Raw genomic sequence first — 26,621 nt, 5'->3', positions numbered from 1 at the left:
ATTAGAGAAATGCAAATCAAAACTACAATGAGATATCATCTCACACCGGTCAGATTGGCCATCATCAAAAACTCTAGAAACAATAAGTGCTGGAGAGGGTGTGGAGAAAAGGGAACTCTTGCACTGCTGGTGGGAATGTAAATTGATACAGCCACTATGGAGAACAGTATGGAGGTTCCTTCAAAAACTACAAATAGAACTACCATACGACCCCGCAATCCCATTACTGGGCATATACCCTGAGAAAACCATAATTCAAAAAGAGTCATGTACCACAATGTTCATTGCAGCTCTATTTACAATAGCCAGGACATGGAAGCAACCTAAGTGTCCATCAACAGATGAATGGATAAAGAAGATGTGGCACATATATACAATGGAATATTACTCAGCCATAAAAAGAAATGAAAGTGAGTTATTTGTAATGAGGTGGATAGACCTGGAGTCTGTCATACAGAGTGAAGTAAGTCAGAAGGAGAAAAACAAATACCGAATGCTAACACATATATATGGAATCTAAGAAAAAAATGTCATGAAGAGATTAGTGGTAGGACGACAATAAAGACACAGACCTACTAGGGCATGGACCTGAGGACATGGGGAGTGGGAAGGGTAAGCTGGGACGAAGTGAGAGAGTGGCATGGACATATATACACTACCAAATGTAAAATAGATAGCTAGTGGTAAGCAGCCGCATAGCACAGGGAGATCAGCTCTGTGCTTTGTGACCACCTAGAGGGGTGGGATAGGGAGGGAGACACAAGAGGGAAGAGATATGGGAACATATGTATATGTATAACTGATTCACTTTGTTGTAAAGTAGAAACTAACACACCATTGTAAAACAGTTATACTCCAATAAAGATGTTAAAAAAACCCTTCAATTTTGGGTGTTCTTTCTGTTATGCCATGTTGCACAGCCCACCACATGGATGTTTCAATGGAGTCTCAAACCCAACGTGATCAAAACCTCAACTTCTTACCAACCTCCTCCTACCTCTACTCCCCTGAAAAAACAAACAAACCCAAAAAACAAAACAACAAAACCCTGCCTCTAGTGTTTCCCATCTTGGTTAAAGGTCTCTCACGTTCGCTGTTTCAGGGATCTTGGAGCCTGTGGAGGCCTGCTGGGAACAGGACTTCTAAAACGACAAATATGTCTCGAAGGTTGTGGCCCAAGGCCACTTTTGCTGGCTATAAGCGGTGTCTCCAGAACCAGAGGGAGCCTACAGCTCTTCTTAAAATTGAAGGTGTTTATGCTCGAGATGAAACTGAAGTCTATCTAGGCAAGAGATGTGCTTAGTTGTACAAAGCAAAGAACAACACAGTAACTCCTGGTGGAAAACCTAACAAAACCAGAGTAATCTGGGGAACGGTAACTCGTGCTCATGGAAACAGTGGCATGGTTCGTGCCAAATTCCGAAGGAACCTTCATGCTAAGGCCATCGGACACAGAACCCGTGTGACGCCGTACCCTTCAAGGATTTAAACTTATTGAAAAGTAAATAAAGTGTGGATTTGTTTTCTTGTTTTAAAAAAAGTGTCTCACTTTCCCAATCATCAAGGCTAGAAACCTTGGTTTCCTGCTCGATTCCTCCCTCTCCTCCATAGCCTGCAGACTTGACCTTCACAATGTCTGAAACTCATTTTGAATTCATCCTCTCTTTTGCTTCTCTATCCCCATCGAGTCTGACAGAATCTCTTAGCCACACTCCTTTCACTGCTGTCCTGGCCTTCAGATCTGCCCCACCCCTGATCCTTCATATTGTCCTAGGGATCTCCTCCCTAAAGCAACAAATCTGATCCTGTCCCTCCCGGGTTAGAAAATCGCAGCCTTTGTTTGTGCTGGTCCCCCAACCCTTACCTACTCTTGGAGGCCTGGATCAAATGCCACCTCCCTTCATGAACTTGCACACAACCCCCCTGTAAACTTGAAATGAGTTCCTTATTCCTCTGCTCTCCCATAGCACTAGGTATTTATTTCATCCTGCCTGTCTTGCAACTAACTGTGCACCGTTCTGTCTCCCCTCTAGCCCGGGAGCCTGCTGGGGATAGGATCCCGGTCTAGTTAATCTGTCTTCTCCGAAACATGGAATCTAGGTCCTTAAACACAGTAGGTTCTTAATAGACAGGTGCTGAAGTGTTTGGAAACTTGTTATAACAAGGTCCATACTCCTAGTGGGTCCATTCAGTGAGCTGGGTAAAAATGATTCTCAACCTATGGTGGGACACCTCACTTCTTTATACCTTGAGAGATCTGAAGTGGTCCAGCATTGCTGCTCTATATCCCTCACCCCTCCATACACTGCTCTCCCTCCCCCAGTGAAGGCAAAAGACAATTTTAACTCTTTATTTGAAACAAACAATTCCAGAGACAGAAGGTTAGTCGTGACAACAGCTTCTCACTACAACACAAGGGCGGGCATGGCTCACTGAAGGGACAGGCCAGGCGCCTCAGAACAATATATACAATTTAAACAGTGGCTAAACTGGTGACAGTTATAAAAACACAAAAAGGAGGCGGGGGAACAGCAAAGCCAACAGGGAAAGAACTGGGTACCCCCTTCGCCAGATGCTAAGAGTTTTCTGGAACTACAGAGGCAAGATGGGGAAGAGAAGAGATGGAGGCAGTGGGGGCAGGACCCACGCCCACAGCTCCTCACCTATCCTTTGACTACAGATCCCATCCTGCATGACCCAGGCCCCCACACAGGCTTGGCCTGGCTCTCACGATGGGGGAAGAACAAGAGTGGGGAACCCAGCCCCAACCCAAGTCACAAGGTAGTTTTTGCCTTGGGAACTCTGTCCACTGAACTAAAGGGAAGCAGTTACAGAAGGGGGCTAAGCATGTTGACACCATGGCTCATGCCAACCTAAGATGGCAGAGAGAGACAAACACATAAACCAAGGGGACAGGAGTCTGCTCCCCATACTTAAGAGTCATTCTCTGCCTTTGAGGGAAAGAAAGCATTTGGAAGATTTTTTTTTAATCGCAGCACCAAGGATTGATGCTTGCAAGGGTGGAGAGGGGGAACAAGGTGGCAAGGAGGTTGCAACCACCAGTTATCTCATGGGAGGGGAAGAGTGCCTAAGCTCTGTGTTTTAGGTAAATGGTCCCCTCGTTACTTTCATGGTTTCTCTCCTATCTTTCGTACAAGACCCTTTAGCTTGGTACCAGGGAAGAGTAGAGAAGGGAGTGGGCACAGGGCAGAGAAGGCAGCTGGGTTCTTCCCTTGGCCAAACCTAGGAACAAGGGCCTTTACCTATGTGGGATGGGTCAGGAAACCCAAAGCCCACAGGATCACCAGAGCCATTAACACTCCACCCAGAGTCTGGCCCCAGGAGAAGGGGTTTACTCTGAAACATAAAGAAAATGGCCTAGCTGGTTTTTGCCCATCACTGGGAGACCAGTCCCTCAGTACAGAGAACTGGGGCCCTGTGGTTGTCAAGTGGTTTGGGAGAAGACAAAAGCCAGGGATTCCTAGGGAAGGCAGGGAATGGATGAGTAGAAAAGGGCAGTCAGGGCCCTTCAGAATGAGTAGCATTGGTTCCTGGGCCAATCGCCCTGTGGGATGTGGCCACGGGACAGACATTGGTGTGAAAGATGGATCCGGGCAGCACGTGGGCTTAGTCCAGGTCTTCCTCCCCGGGACGACCCAGCTCCTCATAAATCTCACGCACAGCCAGAATGCGATTGAGCATGCTCTCCAACATGCTGCGGTCCATGGGGATCACAGAATACCAGAGAGGTGACTCGGCGATGCAGGACCGCTCGGGTTGCAGGTAGAACACATCGTTGCGAGTCCGGAGGCTTTCGGGACTGCAATGGTGGGGGTGGGGTGGGGGTGGGGCGGGAGGACAGAGATCAGTTCCTGGGCGAAGTAGAGCCTGTGGGTCCCCCCCGCTAATGCCATTCCTGCGAACCTGCCAACTCACCATTTTGAGAGATAGAATTCATAGAACTTGACAGGGCAGCGGAGGGGATTCATGCGGTTCTCACGCTGCTCTAAGATGGGGGCTTCGTCTTCTCTCTTCCGTTTCCCAGGACCGGTGTCTGTGGAGGAGACGAATGAACCAGACTCCTTAAAAGTGCAGTCTCAACGAGGCACCTCCAAGAGCACAGTCCAGGGCACGGGGGGAAGGCCTCAGGACACAAAACAGTCTCATGGAGAAATAAAGGCAGAAGAAAAGTCTGTCAGTCTCTCTGTACCAACCCAACGCTCTGTAGGGTGTTGCTCTGCAGTGTACCCTGGTTCTCACTGCTAAAGTCTCCATCATCTTCCCCAAGTTGATTTCCTGAAGAGGTGGTCTCAGAAGTTACACGGAAAAACTGACAAAACAGACCCTACTGCAAGATTGGGGTTGCCTTCTGGGATAAACAGCGATGGCCCCAGCTCCTGGCACATTAGTCCTGGTAGAGGCTCAGGTTCAGAAGGGACCTTGGGAACTGATTCCAGGGCCAGAATGGAAACCAAAGTGCTGTGGCAGTTATGCCCACTAGCAAAGAGCGATGGAAAGGCTGTCATTCACTCTTGTCAACTCTTCCCCTCAGCCAAACACACCCAACAGCTTCCCACCTGTCCAGCCCCAAAAGTAAACTGCCCTGAAATGAGGAAAAGTGGGAAACAGGCAGCTGGGTGACCTTTTATTTATATAATAGCCACGGCCCATCGGATTGAAGGACTGGCTGTTTTCATCTTTTCTGCAAACCCAGGAACGGAAGGATAGAGAACCTGGGGGCAATGGAGAGGGCCAACCTGGTGGCACGGTGAGGCATGGAAGGGGAAAGCAGAGAGGAAAGAAAAGCAAAGGAGGGGGCAGCTTCGTACCTCGCCCTTTCCTCTGCCGGACAGGGGCATAGTAGCGGATGCTCACCACCTTAGTGGTGCCCCGAGGGGTAGTACACTTGCGGGACTGCCGCACCACGTTGGTGAAGGAGAGCTGCATGTGTTCCTCAGCCGTCTGCAGCCCAAAAAACTTAGTGTTGAAGAACATGAGGGTGTTGAGAAGGACAAAGGGCGAGTAGACCCCCAGCTGCTTACACTCCCAGAGGTGCTCTTCCTCCACTCGGGAGAACACCGTATCTGCAACGGGCAAGGGGGAGAGGCTGGTCAGGAGGGATTGACTACACAGACCCAACCGCTTCTGCTCCCATATGTCCCACTCACAAGCATTGGGCACGCCAGATTCATTCGGTGAGGGACCATTGCACGTAAAACCCTGACACCTCGCTATACTACAAAGGAGGGCTGGATTTCTGGGTTTGTTTTGGTTCGGTTTTGGGTGGGGTGTTTTTGGGGGGGAAATTTTTTAACAGTTTCCACCTGCATTCAGAGCTTCGCTCACCATCCTCAAGTTACAGGCAGGTCGACGTAAACCTTGAGGAGTCCCACAACTTCTTCCTTTTTTTCCTTCACTTACCAATCAAACCCTGGTCACCATTTTGGGTCCCAGAGATAGCTCTTCAGACCTAAGTCTTGATCCCCTCCTTATGTTCAAGGACAGGGGCTCTGGCTCCTCTAGCTCTTAACCCTGAGGCACCCCACTACACACGTCTATGCTCAGATCTTTCTGTGAAGAGTGGTAGACCCAAGAGCTCTGGACTCAGAATGGTGCACTGGAAGAAAGGAGGAAAGGGCGGAGGGGTTGCTAAGTCCCTGTCCCTTACTGTTGGGGAGGAGTGTGGGCTGCCAGGTACTCAGAGACTTGTTGAGCTCTTGAACAAATGTCAGGTAGTAAAGGTCCGTGAAAATGTTCACCATTCGGTTATTTTCCAACAAGTACTGGAAAAAGAAAAACAGACACACATAGAGCTAGACTCTAGGCCCTAGAGGAAAGACGATAAGGCCGAAGGCCCCACGCATGGCGACCTTGACAGTTAGGAGCCCATGGGAAACGGTTGCTGGATTTAGTGATCCAGAGTGGTTTTCCCCAGGTATACCTACAGCTCTGAGGAGATGAGGCCTTGCTGGAAGAGGAGGAAGTCTGGAAGAGATGTGTCACAGCCACTCCTTCACAAGCCCAGACCCCCCTTGTCAGCTGAGGCACGGCTGACGTATCCCAGTGGGAACCAAACATTATCCCACCACTCAGGGAACCCAGCTCTGCCCATCCCTCCCCTCCTAAAGTGGGTTTCAGGATGACAAAGGGACCCGCAGAGCAATGAAGACTGCTCCTTGGTCAAAAGTCCTGGAACACAGCTTTGATTTTAGAAGAGTATTCTCATTTCTTGTCGTGTCTAGAGTAGGAGCTGAAAGGCAAGCTGCCTGCTCAAGGCAGGAAACAAGGTGAGGAACAGGGAGTGGGACAGGATCATTTCTGGTGGGACCCTGCCTGCTGTGTTAAGTGACGGCAAGTGAGGCAGGGCGCAAGGGGTACCTGTTGGATGCCAAGACACAGATAGTAGATACTGTCAGGTTCGTATCGTTCACCGTTGGGTCGAGTGATTTCTCTCACAAACTGGGCCAGACCGTAGTTGAGCTCAGCAGCTGAGCAGGCCAGAATATCCTCTTTGATACGCATAGGTTTGGCTGCAGTGATACACAGTGGAGGTGGCTGGCATTAAGACAACTGCACATTAAGAATTTCCTTTAGCTCCACCATTAACCCCTTCCTTCACCCCTTAATCACATCCAGCTCCAGAACAAACCCACCAATTACACAAAGAGCCCTCAGCCTTGAAACCTAGATGGCATCTCCTCTTATTCTGCAACTCCTCCCCATCTTCACAGGATACCCTTAAGTGATCACAGCCTTATCACTTGTAGACATCTACAGCTGAATCACAGCCCTGCCCCTGCTCCCCTTCCCCTCCTCCTTCCCTGGGTACTTACGGCCAAAGCGCAGCTCATCACCCTTGCTGGTTTCTCCATTGGCATATTTCGACTGCACCCAGCACTTCCAAGCATTGACACCATATGAATAGTTGAGTCCAGTACAGCTAGGCTGGCTGCTCATGGAGTCCCGGGAACAGCTCTCTGAAAGCACCAGCCGCTTTTGACCCTGGAGGGGAAGAGAAAGGAGGGAGTGGTGGAGGTAAGGCCAGGGCACCATGGAAGCTAGTCAGGATAGTGTTCACCACCAGGGGAGATGGGGACTGATGAAAGAACACAGCAAGCTTCCACAGCATAGAACCCCAGGAACAGCTCTTATAACCTCTGATGAACTGGGGAGAGAGCAGAATTTGGCTGTACCTTAGCACTCACAGTGGTGGAGAAAGGAGGCTAGGGAAGGCGAAACTAAGGCTGCTGACTTGGCTACGAAAGCCACCCCCCACCCCGCCCTTTGAGCCTCCATCCCTCTTCTGTGGATACAGCAGCCCCAGCCCTCACCTTCCTCATGGTTCGGGGAAGGTCTTGTTCAGTAGAAACGTCCTCAGGCCCTACCAGGCCACAATCAAACAGGAAATCTACGCTGGGGTTAATATCCAAAGGATCTAGAGGGGAAAGGAAGAAGAAATCAATTTTCTAAGACCTCAACCCTGTAGTCCTCCCATCCCACCCCTGCTACTTGTTCAACTGACTCGAGATGAGCCTCCCAGACAGCTTCATTGTAGTCACCAGGACAAAGCTATATACCGAGAACGTGCTCAGAGGCACATACACACAAAAACTCACAACAATGGGAATGTTCCTAGCACTACTGAACTGTAAACTTTTAAACATGGTTAAGATGGTAAATATTATGTTATATGTTTTACCACAATTTAAAAAAAAAAACGCAACAAGATTCAAGCATAGAATAGTCTGCCTGTCCCGGTATCTCTGGCACCACTCCCTGTGAGAGTCTTGTATTTAGGGTCACGCTCGGAGTAACAAGGAACACTCCTTTCCTGACGGTGCAAATGCTACTGTACACAGCAGGTACGCCCTGAGTCCTACTCACTCTTGGGGAAGTCCGCCTCCAAGTCTTGCCCAGGCTCATCCAATACATTGGCCATCTTGACGGCCATGGCCAGGACATCATCCCGAGCTGGCCCAAACAGGTCGCAGTCTTCCAGAAGTCCCTCTGCACTCTGGTTGCTCACGAGATCTACGAGGCAGAGAGGTTGACTTAGTTTTTGCAGCTCCTACTTGGCGCCCTCAACTGGCTTTCAGGGGCTGATCCCAACTATTCCCCCATCCCACCAGGCACCGAGATCACCACTCTCCGCCCCCTTAGGCAGAGACAGACTGGCAGCACCCTGTCTCCCTCACCGCCGCTGTCCATGGCATACCACAAAGGTCAGATGAGGCCTTGTCTAATTCCTCGGCCTCTGCAATCATTTCTGCCATAGCCAGGATGTCGGCCTCCAAGGGGTTAGAAGGGATCTTCACCTTCAGCTCCTCGATGGTCTCCACAATCTTGTCTGTGCTCTCCAAGGTAGTGGGCAGGAACATGGGCACAGGCACCTGGAGGCACGAATCCCAACTAAACGCCAGGAACCACACCAGCGGATGAGAGGAATGGCTGGTGAGTGGGAGGGGGCAGGGCGGGTCTCTAGCCTGGGAGGGTAGGGGGCCCCCCAGGAGGGCAGGGTGCTTACCGGGATAGGCATTGAGAAAGGCACCGGGACTTTCTGGCAGTACAGATGCATAGGCACTGGCACGAAGATCGGCACTGGGACGGGCAGCACGACCACCTGGGGCTGCCACTCTTCTGCCGACAAAAAAGGGGTCTTCGCAGAGCACCTGCCACATGGGTCACATCCCACCCAGGGCCTGGTGCCTGTCACCCCCCCAAAGCTCTAACACATGCTCAGTGTCACAAAACTGCCCCTGAAGCAAATGTGGAAAGACAACTCTGGGACTCTAGGACAATAATATGCAGGAGGCTTCGGCCACCTACGAAGCTCCCTTGTCCAGCTCCCAGGCACAGGGCTGGAGGCCCAAGACCGTGGTATACAGCCTGTGGTGTCTCGGCACCCTCACTCACCTGTCTGACTCCCTTTGGACTTCATTTCCACCTTGCAGGAGACCCCCCGATTCTGCATCAGTGGTTTACACATGGCAGCTTTGTTTTTGCGGGGTGTTGCTGGGGGCGGTGGGGGTGGAGGAGGGGTGGGAGCAGCGGGGGCTGTTCGGATCTTCACAGGGATCTGCAGAGACAAAGGAATTTTAGTGTCGCTGACTACAGTACACCCTCCTCTGAGACCATCCTACCCCCGGCTTTTGCCCTGACCTTGCCCAGATTCCCATTTTCCTCTGAGGTCTTTACAGTGTTGCTGTTCTCCACTTTGGTTTGAGAGGGTGTCTGGGGCTTCGCCTCAGAAGAGTGACCTGTAGATCAAAGCAAACGAAAGCTCCCATGTGAGGCACTAGCTCTCCGTTTTCCTCACCCCTGCTCCAGGAGAGCTTCATTAAGAGAACACCAAATACGAATGGGAAGTCTCAAATTTTCCCTCCACCCCCGCCCCGGGTCTAGTCTTCTCTATGTCCCAGCAATAGTGGCCAAAAAGATTCTTTGTGGGCTTCCCTGGTGGCGCAGTGGTTGGGAGTCCGCCTGCCGATGCAGGGGACACGGGTTCGTGCCCCGGTCCGGGAAGATCCCACATGCCGCGGAGCAGCTGGGCCCATGAGCCATGGCCGCTGAGCCTGTGCTCCGCAACTGGAGAGGCCACAACAGTGAGAGGCCCGCGTACCACCAAAAAAAAAAAAAAAAAAAAAAAAAAAAAGATTCTTTGCTCCTGGCTGCCAAGGATGAAAAATAGTGTCCCCACAATGACCCATAATTTAAGGCCTTCCACTTAGATGGCCCTCAGGAGTTTAGTACTGCTGGAGTGTGGAGGGGCCAGGGTAACAACAGCCTTCACTCTCACTAAAAGCAGAGCTTATGCCAACACTTCCTTCTCTCTTAAAACTAACTACAGCCCCCATATGCCCCACCCTACCTGGGCAGGTACCCATTCCGTACAATAAATCCCTTATAGAAAATCAGTAGGATCTAACTCTCAGAACCTTTAAACGAGACTCCTCTAGTACCTCTACAGTCCGGAAGCTGAAAGAGAACGCAGTACCAGGACCTCTGGCCAGGGATGAGGTGAAAGCGGGAGAGGAAGAAGAAAGGGGCCAGGCCCAGGATCAGAAGAGTCCAGGCCAGTTCTAACAGACTGTACCCGCTGCCCAGGACTCACTGTTCAGGAGGCTCTCGGGCCCACTCTGGGTATCCAGGTTGGGTTGGTTCTGCTGGCTGTAGAAACGCAGCAGACATTGTTGGTTGCAGAAATGACGGATCTGCCCACGCCAGTGGATGGTCTCCAGCAGCTTCCCCTGGCGCTTACAGGCATGGCACCGGGCAGCCTGAGGGTGTCAACAGGATGGTCAGACCTGCCTCCCTAAAATGTGCTGGACCCTTTGCCCTGGGATAAGCCATGCTGCTCCCCTTGGAGGCTGGGTAAGCCGGAGCCCCCTCCCTGGATATTGGCCCACACCCTGATGGCAGCACAAGAGCCCATGCTCCCTGCCACCTTTTCCCTCCTTTGTAACGTGCTGCCCCCCTTACCTTGCAGTACCACAGCAGGTACTTGCTCTTACAGTCCTCGCTGCAGAAGTCCCAGGTGCTGCCGTCCAGTTGCTCGGTGACTCCGCGCTGGCAGGTCTGGGAGCAGTAAGTACAAGTGATACAACACAACCCCAGCTTCTTAGTGAAGTCCTGTTTGTACAGCAGCACACAGCCTGGAAAGGGGGCGAGAGGGAAGAGTCCAGAGATGCAGAAATCTCCATGGCCGTGAGACCCAACCTTTTCAAGGCGGCGCACCTGAAACCTCTAACAACCTCCCGTGCCCAAAGCCTGGGGACAGACGGGGTAGAGCATCTTGAGCAGAAGGCCCTGGCCCTGCGGGCCACACTGCAAGCCCTCCTTACTTAATCTGCCATTCTCCCCAGCTGTGAGGCACAGAGCCCTCTGCCTCTTCCCCATCTCCTTACCTTCGCTGCAGAAGCTCTTCTCCACCCCACTGAATCGGAGCTTCTCATGCAGGAGTTTCTCCTGCCGGCAGTGCTCACACTGGGACACCACACCCCGAAGGCGCTTGAAGTCCTCACAGCAATCACGGCAGCAGAACTGGAACACCTGGTCCTGGGATGGGGGCACAGGGTGGGGAGGACAAGGCTGTGACATCCGGACCTGGCGAGAGCCAAGTGGAAGGACCCCCTTCAGACAGATGTCTCCGTGTAGCAAGATGTGGATGGGGGTGGGGATCTTACCTGCCAGTCCAAGACCTCAGGCTTGCCACTGAAGAGGCTGTGGCAGTAGTGACAGCTCAGGTGAATGCCCCCCTCGGGGCTTGTGCGCTGGAGGGAAGGAAGACAAGTAAGGGAGGGGCAAGATGTGTGTGGTGGGTGGGTAGGGGTAGGGGAAGTCAGGCTTGTTCTTTGCTCTGCCCAGGCCTACCTACCCCAAATCTCATACCCTCTCTACGTCGCCACGCCCTTTATCCCTGGTCCAGGGTTTGGAGTACCTGGAACTTGGTCCAGCAGCTGGGGCTGCAGAACTGGTAGACTGTGCGATCAACCTTGTTGTAGTAACAGGGGTCAGAGAGGCTGCGGCGGCAGAAGCTGCAGGGTCGGGGAGGGCCTGGGGCATAGAGAGAAAAGGAGAGAGAGAAAGAGAGAGAAAGAAAGAGAGAGAGAAAGAGAAAGAGAGAGAGAGCACACAGAAGGTGTAAGGCAGTGCAGAGATGGAACAGGAAATCCACGGGAAGATGTGGTTGGGGCTGAAGTCGGGCAGCAGGGGTTACTTTAGAAGAAGGGAGTATGGGAGGTGGAAGGAAGGCCAGCAGGGGTCTCAGAGAAGAGGGCTTTGCACCTACCAGTGAGCCCTGCCTGCTTCACTTTGTAAGAGGTGGTACAGCACAGGGAACAGAACAAGCTGGTCTTGCCATTACGGTCCACATGGGATAGCATCTCAAAGTTCTTACACAGGGTCTTGCACCAGACACATGGGTACACCCGTGTGTTTTTCTGTGAGGATGGGGAAGGAGAGGCTGAGGCTGGATTTGTCCCTTCACTTTTATTTTTTTAAATTTTTAAAACATGAAATATTTCAGGCATACAAAAAAAGTATAGATGATGAGATAACAAAGACCTGTGTATCCACCAGCCAGCTTCAAAAATAAAACATAACAGATACAATTGAAACCCCCTTTATTTGTTTTATTTCTCCCAGCCCTCGACCCGTCAGGCACCTTTATTTCTCACCCAAGGACCACACCCCCTTCCACAGCCCTCTAATGCACTACTCCCTCGGCCCCACCTTCTTGTATGCCCCCAAGCAGGTTGTGTTGCAGAACCGCTTTTGTTGGCCCTCGTGGAAGAGGAGCTCGGGGCCAGGGCTCCCGGTCTTGGTGTAGATGTAAGCCCCACACTGGTCACAACAGTTGGTTTTCAGTCCCTTGTTGGCCCGGAATTTGGAGAAGCAAGAGTCGCTGCAGAGCCGGTGCACCACGCTGCCATTGCTGACCTCGTGCAGGACCTGCCACATACACACACACACACACCCTGAGCTGGGGCCTGGCCACCACCACCCACCCTAGTGCAAGGACGGCCCGCCCCACCTCACCCTAGACCTTCACAGCGGACAGTGGGCCCAGGGACCCCCCAACCTGCACATCGGGCTGCCGACTTGATGGTGAGGTCCTGGGAGGCACGGAAGGCCAGCTGCACACATCCTGAAGAAGCTCTATTCTTGAATATGCTCCCTCACAATGGCTGCTTCCCCTCCCCACTCCCCTCTTCCACAGGGCCTGGCCCCTGCAGCCCCAGGATTACAGGGGCAGCTCAGGGCTGGCCAGGCTCTGTAAATCAGCCCCCATCGAGCTTCCTCACCTCTCCAGTCTTCTGGCATATACTGCAGCGAGTGGCATCGGCTGGATCTCCAGACTGGGGGATTGGGCGCTGCTGCTGGGCCTCATACAGAGAGAGACAGACAGACGTGCAGAACTCATGGAAGGAGCCTCCTGAACCAGTCTGAGCCACAACTGAGTCCTTGGTGTTCCAGATCTCTCTGGAGGTGGGGACAGGTTTGCACATTCACTCAGTACCACCCTCTCATTTTCATCAGCCTCCACCTCCCTCCTCTGGGATCAGTGACCACAGAACCAAAATACTCTTGGACCCCCTCCCTAAATCACCTCTCTCCCAGTTCCACTTTGCTAGGTTCTTGCCAACACAGTCTCTGTGTCACACTTTACTCCCAGCCCGATCCCTGCCCTCCCCACGGCCCGGGGCCCTCACGTACTTCTTGCAGAAGGTACAGGTCTTTTTGCCGGAGGGCTTCTTGGAGAAGGTGGTGAGACAGGATGAAGAGCAGAAGAGCTGTGGCAGCCCCTTGCGCTGGTAGGCCGTCTGGCCCTTCTGCAGTGGTGTCCGGCAGTGCGCACAAGTCATCTTGGTGCCTACCGCTGAGCGCCCAGCCCTCTGTGCCACGCTCGAGCGTAGGGACATGCGAGGAGAGCGCCGGGGCCGGAATGGCACAAAGTCCTCATCGTTGGGGTCATCTACCATGGCATCAGAATCCTCATCTGACACTGGAACTGAGGAAGAGCGGGGGAGGGGTGGGGAGAAAAGGCTGAGGGACCAGGCCTCCAGCCATCACCTGACCAACAGGTAGCTCAGCTGATCCTGGGATCCCCAATCCCTTTAGTTCTTGGCTTTATACCCCGCCCCTATTACATTGGAATCTCAAGTCACCCGGTGTCACTCTCCCTTAGTTACTCTGTAACCTCCCAGGGAGGGGAAGGAAGGGATCCAAGTGAGAAGATTCAGGGACAGGGATGGCAGAGCTGAAACAGGAAACTCCATTCTCAGTGCTCTTGTTTTCAATTTCTCCCACTGCCCCTGGTTCCCATGCCAACCCAGAGCAGAGACAGGCGCTTTGCACTCTGCAGAGTGCAGCACTACAGGAGCCCTGAGATCCGTGGCCCGCCACATCCCACTGGGTCACACTTCCTCAAGGCCTACTCACTGCTCTCAGTGGAATCCACAACCTCAGGTTTTGGAGGCTCTACTCTTCTAACGCGCTCGCTTCTCTTCTGCACCTTGGAAACATGGGGAGGGGAGGAAAGCTGACACCAGGGGCAGGCTAAATGGCCAGCTGCACTAGTACAGGGTTTGTGGGGGATACAGAAATAGGAGGGGGAAGGGAGAGTAGGGACCCTTGGCCCTGCCCTTAGGAGGAGGGGAGAAAAGGAGGCTGGACTTTCTCCTTAAGAAGCAATAGACACAAGTGCTCTCTCCCTCCTCCTAACTCTCCTCACACACACCCTCCACAGAGCAACATCTGGGAGGGAAAATGAAGGGTCTGTCCTTCCCAGAGCTACAGGGGGAACCAGACTCCTTCCAATCCCCTCCCCCCCTCACCCTCTCAGGCGGCTTCTCACTCGCCTTCCCAGTCAGGCCATCTCCTGCAAAGGAAGCAGAAAGCAACCTAAATCTTGAGCCTGCCTTCACCACCCCCTCCCTGGCCCAACCCCCGCCTCCATTCCTGGGGAAGAACTTACTCAAAACTGAAAGGGAAAACTCGAGCGCCTGTGGCTTCTTGGGGCCCCTCTCAGGGTTACCTTGAGCTCTGCACTAAGGTGGGGGGGCGGCGCGCAGCTATTCTCCATGAAAAAATCCTACCTTCCCACCAGCTTTCTGTCCCAATCATTGAGAGTTAAGGAAATGCAAGTAACACACCTTTCATCAAGCATTTATAGTTTATCAACAAAAACAAATGCAACCACCCAAAGGTAGTAAGGGAAAAAGGAAGCATTAATATATGGGGAGGTTCCCCTGGACTCAGGTGGTTATATAAGCCCTAAGACCCTGGTCACAGCCTGGGAGAGGCACAACACTAGGCAGAATTGGGGAGAAATGCAAGCCTCTCAAGTCTAGGCTGGCCCTCCTCTATCAGAGACACAATCCTAGGCCCTGCATGTCTACCATTCCTCTGAAATCACTATGCACTTGGTGGCTCCAGAGCCTAGTTATCATTCATCAAACACAGAAACCCCAGTCTCATCTAGAACAAAACAGCTAGAAAGATCTTAGAACCAAGAATCCTGGTGTCCTCCCCAAATCCTGAAGGAAGGAGGACCCTGGTACCAAAAGCCCACTGGGGGAAGAAAAAGGGGAACCTCTGCCACCAAACCCAGTCTTCTCAACCCACCCCCTGAAGCTTCACCCCTATTTCTCCTCCACAGCCACTGAGCTCCTCCTACCCCTACTTTCCTTAACCTTCTTCACCATACCCCCACTCCTCCTTCCAAACCCCCAACTCCTCCATACTCATCTCTACTCTCTCTCCACCCTCCTCCCACAACTTCTTCCCCAAACACACAGCCACCCTCCTTACCCCCACCCTCTCCCCATCCTTGATTTTCCAGCTGATCAGGCAACCTACCTGGCAAGGAAGGGTGTGCAGGGGGGCTAGGGCCCCCAGGTTTAGTCTGAGAACTGTTGATTCCATCCCCCAGAGTCTCTCCCACTGAAGGGCTGGGGGGGCCATTTGGGCTCTGTGGCTGCCCTTGGGGAAGCTCCTCCTCCTGCCCAGGGGAGCCCCTTCGCCCTGTAGCTATGGAGGTGGTCTCCTCCTCTTCAATATGTGGGGACTGCAAGGTTATTGGAGAATCTGGAGCCAAAGGCTCTAGTAGCCCCTCAGGTGAAGAGGGATTTGCCCCAGCCCCTGGGTCAGGTGGCACCACCTCAGGGGTCTGGCCCCCTGGTCCAGGCTCTAGGGTCTGATCTCCTGCATCCCATGCAAGGGTCCCCTCAGGACCATGGTCCACCTCTTGGGGGGAGGGGGCTTTATAGAGCAGCCCCCCAAGCCCCAGCAGCTCAGTGGCTCCATCCAGGACTCCAGGGTCTTTTTCCAGGCCAGCAGGGGTATCAAGCAGGTCCAGGGCTCCTGAGGATGGAGAAGGGCCAGGGGGGGCCCATCCTCGAGTTGGGGCAGTCTGGGATTCCAGTAGATCCTCTCCAAATTCCATGTCTACTGGAAGGTCTCCAGCCAGAGGCTTCTCTGGCAGGGTCAATGGGTCAAACGGACTGGGGAAATCACTGGGGTCCATGAGGATGACTGGATATGGGCTGTAAGTTAGGGGTAGAAAAGAGGACAGAAGAGGTGGTCTTTGCCAGAATTCCTTCTTATACAGGCTGTGGGACACACCCCACAATCCACTTGGATTTCTCTTGAATCGCCCCCACCACAACCGATAAGCCTTTCCACAGGCTTTAGTGCAAATGACCACTCCCCCCACCAACATACAGCGCCCCCTGTGGGGTGAGGCCTTCCCCACCCTGGCCCTGTGCCCCACTCACCAGGCAGTCTGCTGTTCCACTCGCCCGCCTAGCCCCCGCCACCCCACTGCAACTCCCGGTTCCCCTCCCCCCGCACCTTTCACTCCCCCCCCACAACTCGGGCTGAACGCCCCCTTAGAGTCTCCCAGGGCCACTGCCAACAGGAGCCTTTCCCGCCCCCGCGATCTCAGTTTCTATACCCTCCCCTCTCTCCTAGAACCCCCCAGTTCCCCAGTCTTTACCCACCCTGTCTGGCCCCACCCCCCCTCCCCGCGTTGCATGGTCCTCCCTCAGCCTTTCCCTCGCCCCCACAAACTGCCCTTCCTAACCCCTCCCCCCCCAGTTACCTTTCAGGGTCGCCCACTTCCTCAGCCCAGTCCCCCTTTCCTATTGCTCCCCCAGTCCTCCTTCTCCTGTTGCCCACCCCCCACCTCAGGCATTTACAGGAAGACATTTTGGAGCTACGATCTCTCCTTAGACCCCCCTCCCGGCTACTGCGAGAACCCGCCTGCAGGTTCGGTTCGGCTTGATCAGGCTCGACCCCTACCTGCGGCAGGGTTAGTGTAACGGCTACAAGCCTAGAACTGCAGACAGCGACGGCCCCGCGCTCCTTCTCCACCTCCCTCCCTAGCAGCCGGGACAGGGGTCGCGGCCCCTTTAAATGGCAGCGCCGCTCACAGCGCCCAGCGCTCTGCACCAGGCGGGCGGGCGGCGCCAGCGACCAACCCCATTGGCTGGCTCCAGGAGGGGGCTCGCGAGACAGCGCCGGCCCCCGGCGCGAGACTCCCAGCCCAATGGACGCCTGGAAATTGTGGAGTGGAGCGTCGGCACTGGAGATGGAGCTTGAGCCCCCGCCCGGGGCCCCGTTAGTTGAGGAGGAAAAGCTAGCCTCCGGAGCTTGGAAACCCGCCCCCGGGGAAGGCGGCACTCCCTCTCCACCAAAGGGCCGAGTACACTAACCCACAAAAAACAGATCTACGCACCTGCTTCCCTTACCTGGCTTGAGAGTCTGGCCCCCGTCAACACCCGTGCCCGCCCTACCTCCTGGAGCCCACTCTACCCGTGATCCCCTCCTCTCATTCAAATGGTTCCCGGTCCCCTCCCCCTCCCCGTGTCTCTCTCCGCTTCCCACTCGTGTTCAACCCCTCGGCGTCCGCCCCCCTCAACAGTCCCTACCTACGCCATGCCGCAGGCGCCTGCCAAGATTACCCTCCCCCCCCAACCCCACCTCTCCGGGGCCCGCCCCCTGGGCGACTGTTGGGGTAATGAGTGACAGCGAAGGGTGGGGGGAGGCAGTGACCCAACCCTCACGTGCCCCTCCTCCCCTTGTCTGCAGACTCGGGCCCCCCTAACCATTCTGAGACTCTGAGTTGTGGGGTGTCTTAAGCCTGGTCTCCAGCCACCCAGGGCGAGTTAAATGGCTCTGACTCAGTGACAACGCCTATGCAGTAACCGTTACTGCCTGATGACCCCAAAACCAGGTCCTGCAAAGACACTCCCCCACTCCTTCCACGGTCTTAGGGTAAGTTCTGAGATCTTCTCCCTGAGTCTTCGCGCAGGAGCCCCCAGCGTTATCTCTTCAGTAGTTTTCCTCACCGAGGCCGACAGCTCTCCTTCCTCCTTTCTCTGTCTCTGTCTCCCTCCCTCCCTCCCTCCCTCCCTTTTTCTGTCCTTGTCCCTCTCTCTCTCTCTCTCCCCCCCCCCCCAACTCTGGCGCGCACTCTCTCTCTCCCGGTCTCTTTTTGTCTCGTCTCTGTCTCTCAGGCTCTCTTAGGCACGAGCACGCACGCGCGCGCACACACACACTCCCCCTTCTGGATGGTCCTTAGCGTGTGGGTGTGGCTGGGGTTGAAGCTAGGGAAGTGGGGTAGGGGGAGGGGGCATTAGCATTAGGCCTACTGGCTTTAAAAAAATGTGTGCCAGGATCCATTCTCAGTCCCCATTAGAGTTAGAGCACTTTACAATCCCCGCTTTCTCCACTTTCCCCCTCCGACCCCTAAGTGCTGGAGAGTATTTTGTATCTGAGATACTAGAAGAGTCTCAGGCTGGAAGGGAGTCCTATCACATTTTTAGGTTTGGTGTCCAGTGCCTGCTCTGGCCTGCCTCTTTGCTCTGGGCCTTTCTTCCTTCCCACACTAAGCCGCCTCTCCTAGCCTTGTAGTCCTCCGGAGTTTTATCCTCCCTTGTCTCATTCACTTTCTCAGAAACCTTATCCTTCCTGGCTCCCCCCATGGCCTTGAGGTTATCTTTGCTCTCTCCTATATACAGAGATAAAAGCAAGAGTTTTCCCCTTTAGGTTTCCCAAATTCAGCTTTCTCTTTATCTTAACCAGTATACTGTGTACCCATCTCACACATTCTGCTTATTTCTGTGTCCCTGTACCTCCTTTTGCATTTTCAATTTGTTCCATCTCAGTTGGGTCACGTCGTTCTTTTGTATTGCCTGCACTTCTCAACACATGCTTAGATCCTTGACTGCTCTGGTTGTGGAGAATGCCTGGTTTCAAATTGAGGGGAGACAATCTAAAGGGGGCTGATGGTGTATTCAGAGGCAATGTGTGTGAGTTCTGGAGACAGAAGACCAGAATTCTAATCTCAACTGCCTGCTTTTTAACCAGTTGACTTTGGATTTGTCTCTTGTCAAGTCACCAGGTCTTATTTTTCTCATCTTTAAAACAGAGATAAGAAAACCATCTATATAACTGATTCACTTTGTTGTAAAGGAAAAACTAGCACACTATTGTAAAACAGTTATACTCCAATAAAGATGTAAAAAAAATAAAAAAGAAAAGAAAAGAAAAAAAAAAGAAAACCATCTAAATGTACAATAGAAAATTGGTCAAATCAATTTTGGTTATATTCATACAATGGATGTAGTAATTAACAACCATTACTACAAATTACTATTTTGCTGCAAACCTAAAACTACTCTAAAAAATAAAGTCTATTAAAAAAGCAAATGAGACATGAAAACGCTCCAGATATAATGTTACATTTTTTTACAGGAGTTAAAATATGGTACCAACTTCGGAGAGAAATTCTATATACATGTATACTTAGAAAAAGACTGGAAAGAAATACTGGGGATAATGATACCGCATAGCAATGCTACTAAGATTGAGGTGTGCACTTGCCTGCCATATAGCAGGTGTTTAATAGATACTTGTTACTATTATAAGAGAAATAGAGCTGACTTATGAAAGGTTTGGGACTTCACACCCTGGAACCTTCATGTCCTTAAAATAAATAACTACTTTTTCTCTTTGAGTAAGCCAAGAGTGCCCATAGTTGATAGGTTTGAGTATGTATCAGCCACAGATGAAAAGCTCTAACATAAATGGGCTAATAGGGGATGACAGGGAAGGTGTTGAGTAAGAGTGTGGCCTGCAATTCAACACTCTCATTTTCAGCCTTGTTACATTTATGGCATAGTACTCAATTCTGTTACTTGTTATTCACCATTTATAAAGCACTCCTAAAGCTTTGTAAATACTATAAGACAGGTAAAAACTCAGTCCCTGTCTTCATGAGAGTTCTTCCATTTTAATTATGTGTATACTTTTCTGATTACAAAAATATAAATGTTCACTGTAAAATTTTTGGAAAGCATAGGTCTGAAGAAGAAAGCAATGATCATTTTTATCCTATCCATCATACCTGGAGATAACCACTACTCTTTTTGATGTATATCCTTTCAGTCCTTTGTTTTCTTTTTGCATACTTTTTTTTTACAAAATTGTAATTATCTTGTACAGTATGTTCTACAACATAATTGTAATGGCTGTATATTATTCCATCATTTTCATGTGTCATGCTTTACTTAACTACACTGGGTGTCAAACTTTGTTTATTTTTTTATGACGGGCAAGGCTACATGTAACTTGATCAAACAATTGGAGATACTATTTGGCAGCCATTTGATTAGAGTGAAGTTCACTCTTTAGAACCGACTCTGGAAACATATGGATTCTTATTTAATGTCTTATACCATTTTAAAGTACCATGGAATGAAGAAAAGGAAATATGCATTTAGAGAGACTTTGGGGAAATGCTAGACTGTGAGTTCCTCAACAATAGGGACCAGTTCTTACTCATCTCTATCTCCAGCATCTAGCATAGTCCCTGATAATGTTTGTTGGATGAATTGGTGGACACATGAATAAGGGAGAGAGAGGGAAAAAAAAGCCTCAATGAACTCAAATTGTAGTAATATTTCTGTAATATAAGGAAAGAGGTAAGAATGAAGCAAGAGGGGAGCAAAGGCAGGCAGGCAAAGATAAGGAATCTTGATTTTTATCTTTAAAAAGAAGAATACTACTTAGCCATTAAAAAGAATGAAATAATGCCATTTGCAGCAACATGGGTGGACCTAGAGATGAAATACTAAGTGAAGTAAGTCAGAAAGAGAAAGACAAATACCACATGATACCACTTATATGTGGAATCTAAAATATGATGCAAACGAACCCATCTATGAAACAGAAACAGACTCACAGACATAAAGAACAGGCTTGTGGTTGCCAAGGGGGAGGGGGTTGGGGAGGGAAGGAGTGAGAGTTTGGGGTTAGTGGATGCAAACTATTATATATAGAATAGATAAACAAGAAGGCCTCATTTACTGTACAGCACAGGGAACTGCATTCAATATCTTGTGATAAACCATCATGGAAAATAATATAGGGACTTCCCTGGTGGCACAGTGGTTAAGAATCCACCTGCCAATGCTGGGGACATGGGTTCCATCCCTGGTCTGGGAAGATCCCACATGCCTCAGAGCAACTAAGCCCGTGAGGCACAACTACTGAAGCCCACGTGCTCTAGGGCCTGCGTGCCACAACTACTGAGCCCGTGTGCTGCAATTACTGAAGCGCCTAGAGCCCATGCTCCACAACAAGAAAAGCCACCAGAATGAGAAGCCCGCGCACCGCAACGAAGAGTAGCCCCCGCTCACCGCAACTAGAGAAAGCACGCACACAGCAACAAAGACCCAATGCAGCCAAAAACAAATAAAAATAATTTTAAAAAGAATATTAAAAAGAGTGTGAAATGATAAAATAGATAGCTAGTGGGAAGCAGCCGCATTGCACAGGGAGATCAGCTCGGTGCTTTGTGACCACCTAGAGGGGTGGGATAGGGAGGGTGGGAGGGAGGGTGATGCAAGAGGGAAGAGATATGGGAACATATGTATATGTATAACTGATTCACTTTGTTGTAAAACAGAAACTAACACACCATTGTAAAACAGTTATACTCCAATAAAGATGTTTAAAAAAAGAATGTGTATATATGTATAACTGCATCACTTTGCTGTACAGCAGAAATCAACACATTGTAAATCAACTATACTTCAGTAAAAAAATTAAGCAGAAGCAGAGTCAATAACACTGCTTCAGTGAAAATTATCAAACGAATATTATATTGAGAGCAAAATTATTTTTGTATTGCTAAGATATTTTTAAAACACAGTATTATTTGAAAATTTAAAAAAACAAAGAAAAATGAGTGAAATGTAGTAAAAGCGCACCTATTCCTCCTTATCAGCAAGTCCAATGGTGGCAGTCTGATTTAGTGTGATTCTGACTACACGCCACTCTTTAACATTCACTCTCTCCTGTCCAAACATCTCTCCCAATTTGGGAGGCAACATATCCTAATTTACTCCACAGGAGGTCAACTGATTTTATGAGACACACACCCTAGGGTCTATATGGGTTCCAGGATCTCTACAGGACTTTCTGCTATGGTGCTGTCCCTTGGGAAATCAACTTAGATTATTATTACTTCTTTAGATCCCACTTATACTTTCTGTTTTATATAAGAGCTTTATTGAGATAGAATTCATATACAATTTGCCCATTTAAAATATACAACTTATGGATTTTAGTATATTCACAGATATGTGCAACCATGAATGACCACAGTAGATTTTACATTTTCATCATTTTAAAAAGAAACCTTATGGGCTTCCCTGGTGGCACAGTGGTTGAGAGCCCACCTGCCCATGCAGGGGACGTGGGTTCGTGCCCCGGGCCAGGAGGATCCCACATGCCATGGAGTGGCTGGGCCCGTGAGCCATGGCCGCTGAGCCTGTGCGTCCGGAGCCTGTGCTCCACAACGGGAGAGGCCACAACAGTGAGAGGCCCTCGTAACACAAAAAAAAAGAAAAAAGAAAGAAACCTTGTACCCTTTAGCTATTTTCCCCCATCTCTCCATCTCCCAAAGCCTTATGCAAGCACTGTTCTACTTCTTTTCTCCATAGAGTCCCCTATTCTGAACATTTCACATAAATAGAATCATATAATATGTGGTCTTTTGTGATTGGCTTTTTCCACTTAGCATGTTTTCAAGATTCATCCATGTTGTAGCATGTATCCGAACTTTATTACTTTTTTATGACTGAATAATATCCCATTGTGCAGATATACCGTATTTGCTTAACCATTCATCAGTTGATGTACCTTTTGGCTGTTATGAATAACGCTGCTATAAACATTCACTTTTACAAGCTTTTGTGTGAACACGTTTTCAGTTCTCTTGGGTAGGTAACTGGTAGTTGGGACTTCCTTGGTGGTGCAGTGGTTAAGAATCCGCCTGACAATGCAGGGGACATGGGTTTGAGCCCTGGTCCGGGAAGATCCTATGTGCCATGGTGCAACTAAGCCCATACACCCTAGAGTCCTGCGTGCTGCAACTACGGAGCCCACGCACCTAGAGCCCATGCTCCACAACAAGAGAAGCCACCGCAATGAGAAGCCCCCGCACCGCAATGAAGAGTAGCCTCCGCTCGCCACAGCTAGAGAAAATCGACAGGCAGCAACGAAGACCCAAGGCAGCCAAAAATAAATAAATAAATTTATTTTTAAAATAAAAAAATAAAAATAAAACTTAAAAAAGGAGACAAAAAACCAGTCTGTTTCATGAAATCATATGATTTTTTTAACATCTCTGTTGGAGTATAATTGCTTTACAATGGTATGTTAGTTTCTGCTGTATAACAAAGTGAATCAGCTATACATATACATATATCCCCATATCTCCTCCCTCTTGCGTCTGTCTCCCTCCCACCGTCCCTATCCCACCCCTCAAGGTGGCCACAAAGCATATGATTTTAAACAGAGGTAATTTACCAGTGATAAAATATAAGACCTATAAATGTCTTTTAATTCATTCCCTTTACCAATCTACTCATCCTCAACATGAACAATATGCTTCAGTATACTGAGTAGTAATGAAATGAAAAACCATAAGTGTGAGTATATTATCCTCAGCTGACTTCCTCAATGCATTTTCCAGTGGTATATTTTTTTCCTAGCATAGATTAGCAATGAATCCACACCAGGTAAAGGATCTTCTTGTTCATAACATAAAGTGTGCATTTGGTGGGGGGACACACAGCATCAGTGAAAGCCTCATAAAATAAGGGCTTGCTATTCTTTGGGATTTCAGTCAGTACACATTTAAAAAGTATCTGTAGTTGCTAGCACTTTTGTAGCCTCTCAGTGGAAGTTAACAGTAGCCAGAAGGAACTAACTTTATTTTGCTTTTAAAAGAAGGCATGAAAACACGTCCACCAAAACTCATGGACCACATCTATAGAGCTGATAAGGGCGTAGTTTAAAAAAAAAAATTCAACACCTTGTTGACAAGGCTCTCAGGGAATTTAACCAGAAAGTTATTCTCTTTTTTCTTAACCACTGTCCCACCAGGGAAGCCCAATATACTTCTGTGTAGTTTTGAATATTTCCTTCAATAAGTATATATTACTTTTAAAATCAGAAAAAAAACATTATTTTTACAAAACCCTTCAATATCTCCCCATCACCTACAGATCTGTTTTGTTTTGTTTTTTTTGCGGTATGCGGGCCTTTCACTGTTGTGGCTTCTCCCGTTGCAGAGCACAGGCTCCGGACGCTCAGGCTCAGCGGCCATGGCTCACGGGCCTAGCCGCTCCGTGGCATGTGGGATCTTCCCGGACCGGGGCACGAACCCGTGTTCCCTGCATCGGCAGGCGGACTCTCAACCACTGCGCCACCAGGGAAGCCCCACCTACAGATTAAAGTAAAAAATTCTAAGCATGGCACAGGCCCTTAATTGTTTGGCCTATGTCTATCTCTCTAGCCTAATTTCCTGTCACTCAGCCTCCCCACTTCTCTTCAGCCATGACAAATTACCTAAAACATAGGTCATTCTGTCTCTGACCCTTTGCACACTGATCTCTCTGACTTCAACCTCTTAGTTAAGACCCAATTCAAAGGTGCTCTTTTCTGTGAAGGCATTCTTCATCCACTCAAGCAGAGCTACCTTTACCTCTAATATGATACTATTATTTTATTTGCCTACAGTATTGAAATTATTTGTTTACATTAACATTTCTCTGCTTATGTTGTGATTCCCTTGGGGAGCTACACAAATGTACAACAATTTTTCTTTTCATTTGTTATTTTAGTTTTTCAATGGTGTAAACAGCTGTCGTGATTAACAAAGTATAAGTTCATTAAAATGGTGTTGAATCCATAGTAGCTTTATTTATTTATTTATTTATTTATTTATGTATTTATTTATGGCTTCATTGGGTCTCCATTGCTGCACGCGGGCTTTCTCCAGTTGCGGCAAGTGAGCGGGGTCTACTCTTCATTGCGGTGTTCAGGCTTCTCATTGCAGTGGCTTCTCTTGTTGTGGAGCATGGGCTCTATGCACGCAGGCTTCAGTAGTTGTGGTGTCGGGGCTTCAGTAGTTGTGGCATGCAGGCTCAGTAGTTGTGGCTTGCGGGCTCTAGAGCGAAGGCTCAGTAGTTGTGGCACACGGGCTTAGTTGCTACGGCATGTGGGATCTTCCTGGACCAGGGCACAAACCCATGTCCCCTGCATTGGCAGGCAGATTCTTAACCACTGCGCCACCAGGGAAGTCCCATAGTAGCTTTTTTGTAACTATGTATTTTTTCACTTAACAGATACTAGAAATCATCATGCTGGAGTCTCTAAAATATTAGATATGAAAAGTCCTCATAGATCTTTATGCATTTATATGGAAAGATAGCTAAAGTATTTTAAGTGAGAAAGTCATGGCTCAGAAAAGTATGTATAGCTTAACCCTACATGTATAAAAAGGTATGAAGTTTTCCCTTTGACCAGGACAGTACAAACATAGAAAATAGAAATGCAATAATGTCATAATTGTAATCACTGGGATGAACAGAGGGAGAGACTTTTCTCTTTTTAGTTTTGGGTATTGTTTGATTTTTTTTCTGTAAGCAAGAAAAAATGGCTTTTTCAGAATAGAGGAATTCTTTTTTCATAATAGAGGTGTATTTATTCTCAAAAATAACAATTCCATTGGTCTAGATATGTCCAATATGGTAGCCACTAGCCACATGTGACTACTTAAATTTTAGCTAATTAAAATGAAATAGAATTAACAATTCAGTTCCTCACTTGCACTTGTCGTATTTCAAGCCCTCAATGGCCACATATGGCTGGTAGCTACTGTATTGAACAGAGGAGATATAGAACATTTCTGCCATTGCAGAAGGTTCTAGACAGGCTCTAGATCACTGTGTCCCCACGTAAGGTGGTGCCAGTTGGAACACCCTGAAACCTTGAGTGTGAATTAGTTAATTAGTGGGAATTAGCTACAAACACCTATCACTTGAGTGTTGTAGCCCTTGATTAACCACAGGGCTGGTTAGGCGTTACTGAAAAATAAAGGTGATTACCTAATTGGCATCCTTTGGAATATAGAATCAGTCTGATCTGGAGGCCTACAATGTATCCATGGCAATGATGACACCTGTTGAGTCTCTCTGTAAATCATGGGAATAGTGATGTTTGGACTGCTGGGTTCGCTGGTTACCATGGAAATGAGGGTACTGGTTACAGTTCTTTGTAATCACACAGAGACTAAAGTATCGATCCCCCCTCCCCCATCCCTTTCTATAACCATAGCCATAGTGATGACTATTTCAGCTGGGCTTTAGGAGTAAACCTGGCAGCAGGAGAAGCAACTAGAAAATCAGATTAAGTAAGGAGTGTCAGAGTGCAAGCCCTAATGAGGAAGTGTGAAAAAAGAAACATGGCGGGGCATTTTTTCAGTAGGAAAAGTCTAGATCTACTACACTGAATACAATGACATTGTTACTCTAGCTGCTTGTACAGGCGCAGTGCAGGAATTCTCAGAGCACGCCTACGCGCATATTTTCTCCCCTTCTGTTTCACTCTCTTTCCACTTTACTCTCTCTCCCTTTTTTCCCCTTTCCTTTCCCCCTCCCATCACTTGGTCTTTCGGTCTTTCAGTCAGTCCGTTGATGTCTCTCCTTCCAACCGTTTATCCCCCTCCCCCCTTCCTTTTCCGCCTCTAGCGGACGCAACTT

The 26,621-nt window shown here is 49.5% G+C and overlaps 1 protein-coding gene and 1 pseudogene across 8 annotated transcripts; one reads left to right on the top strand and one right to left on the bottom strand.

Moving 5' to 3' along the window:
• Positions 1-1,114: 1,114 nt before the first annotated feature.
• LOC131748385 (large ribosomal subunit protein eL33 pseudogene) lies at positions 1,115-1,489 on the top strand (annotated as a pseudogene).
• An 846-nt stretch (positions 1,490-2,335) lies between these two features.
• Positions 2,336-17,884, bottom strand: ZMYM3 (zinc finger MYM-type containing 3). Of its 8 annotated transcripts, none has more exons than XM_067023519.1 (25): positions 17,853-17,884; positions 15,361-16,046; positions 14,337-14,380; positions 13,942-14,014; positions 13,216-13,510; positions 12,804-12,981; positions 12,232-12,450; positions 11,789-11,939; positions 11,438-11,553; positions 11,184-11,270; positions 10,905-11,055; positions 10,480-10,652; positions 10,112-10,277; positions 9,160-9,257; positions 8,914-9,076; positions 8,525-8,637; positions 8,216-8,390; positions 7,885-8,031; positions 7,332-7,435; positions 6,834-7,002; positions 6,379-6,530; positions 5,669-5,783; positions 4,830-5,084; positions 3,937-4,054; positions 2,336-3,820 (listed from the first exon to the last, which is right to left on the bottom strand). In XM_067023519.1, the coding sequence occupies exons 2-25, from the start codon at positions 16,025-16,027 to the stop codon at positions 3,628-3,630; spliced, it is 4,122 nt and encodes a 1,373-aa protein (XP_066879620.1). In that variant the 5' UTR covers positions 16,028-16,046; positions 17,853-17,884; the 3' UTR covers positions 2,336-3,627. The 8 variants fall into 8 exon arrangements, with proteins under 8 accessions (XP_066879620.1, XP_066879622.1, XP_066879617.1 ...); XM_067023521.1 differs by lacking the exon at positions 17,853-17,884 and adding an exon at positions 17,433-17,463 and having other exon boundaries at positions 13,942-14,008; XM_067023516.1 differs by lacking the exon at positions 17,853-17,884 and adding an exon at positions 17,433-17,461.
• Between the last annotated feature and the right edge of the window lie 8,737 nt (positions 17,885-26,621).

The sequence above is a fragment of the Kogia breviceps genome, chromosome X (assembly GCF_026419965.1).
Source record: "Kogia breviceps isolate mKogBre1 chromosome X, mKogBre1 haplotype 1, whole genome shotgun sequence".
NCBI lineage: Eukaryota > Metazoa > Chordata > Mammalia > Artiodactyla > Physeteridae > Kogia > Kogia breviceps.
Note: the sequence above shows the minus strand (reverse complement) of the source record. Positions and strands in the feature narration are given on the sequence as shown.

Coding starts and splice junctions, on each gene's coding strand:
- ZMYM3 (XM_067023519.1), bottom strand. CDS start 16,027: ATGGACCCCAGTGATTTCCCCAGTCCGTTTGACCCATTGACCCTGCCA. Junction 14,381..15,360: donor TGCACACCCTTCCTTGCCAG/GTAGGTTGCCTG, acceptor CTTCCTTTGCAG/GAGATGGCCTGACTGGGAAG. Junction 12,982..13,215: donor ACCTGTACCTTCTGCAAGAA/GTACGTGAGGGC, acceptor CCCCACCTCCAG/AGAGATCTGGAACACCAAGG.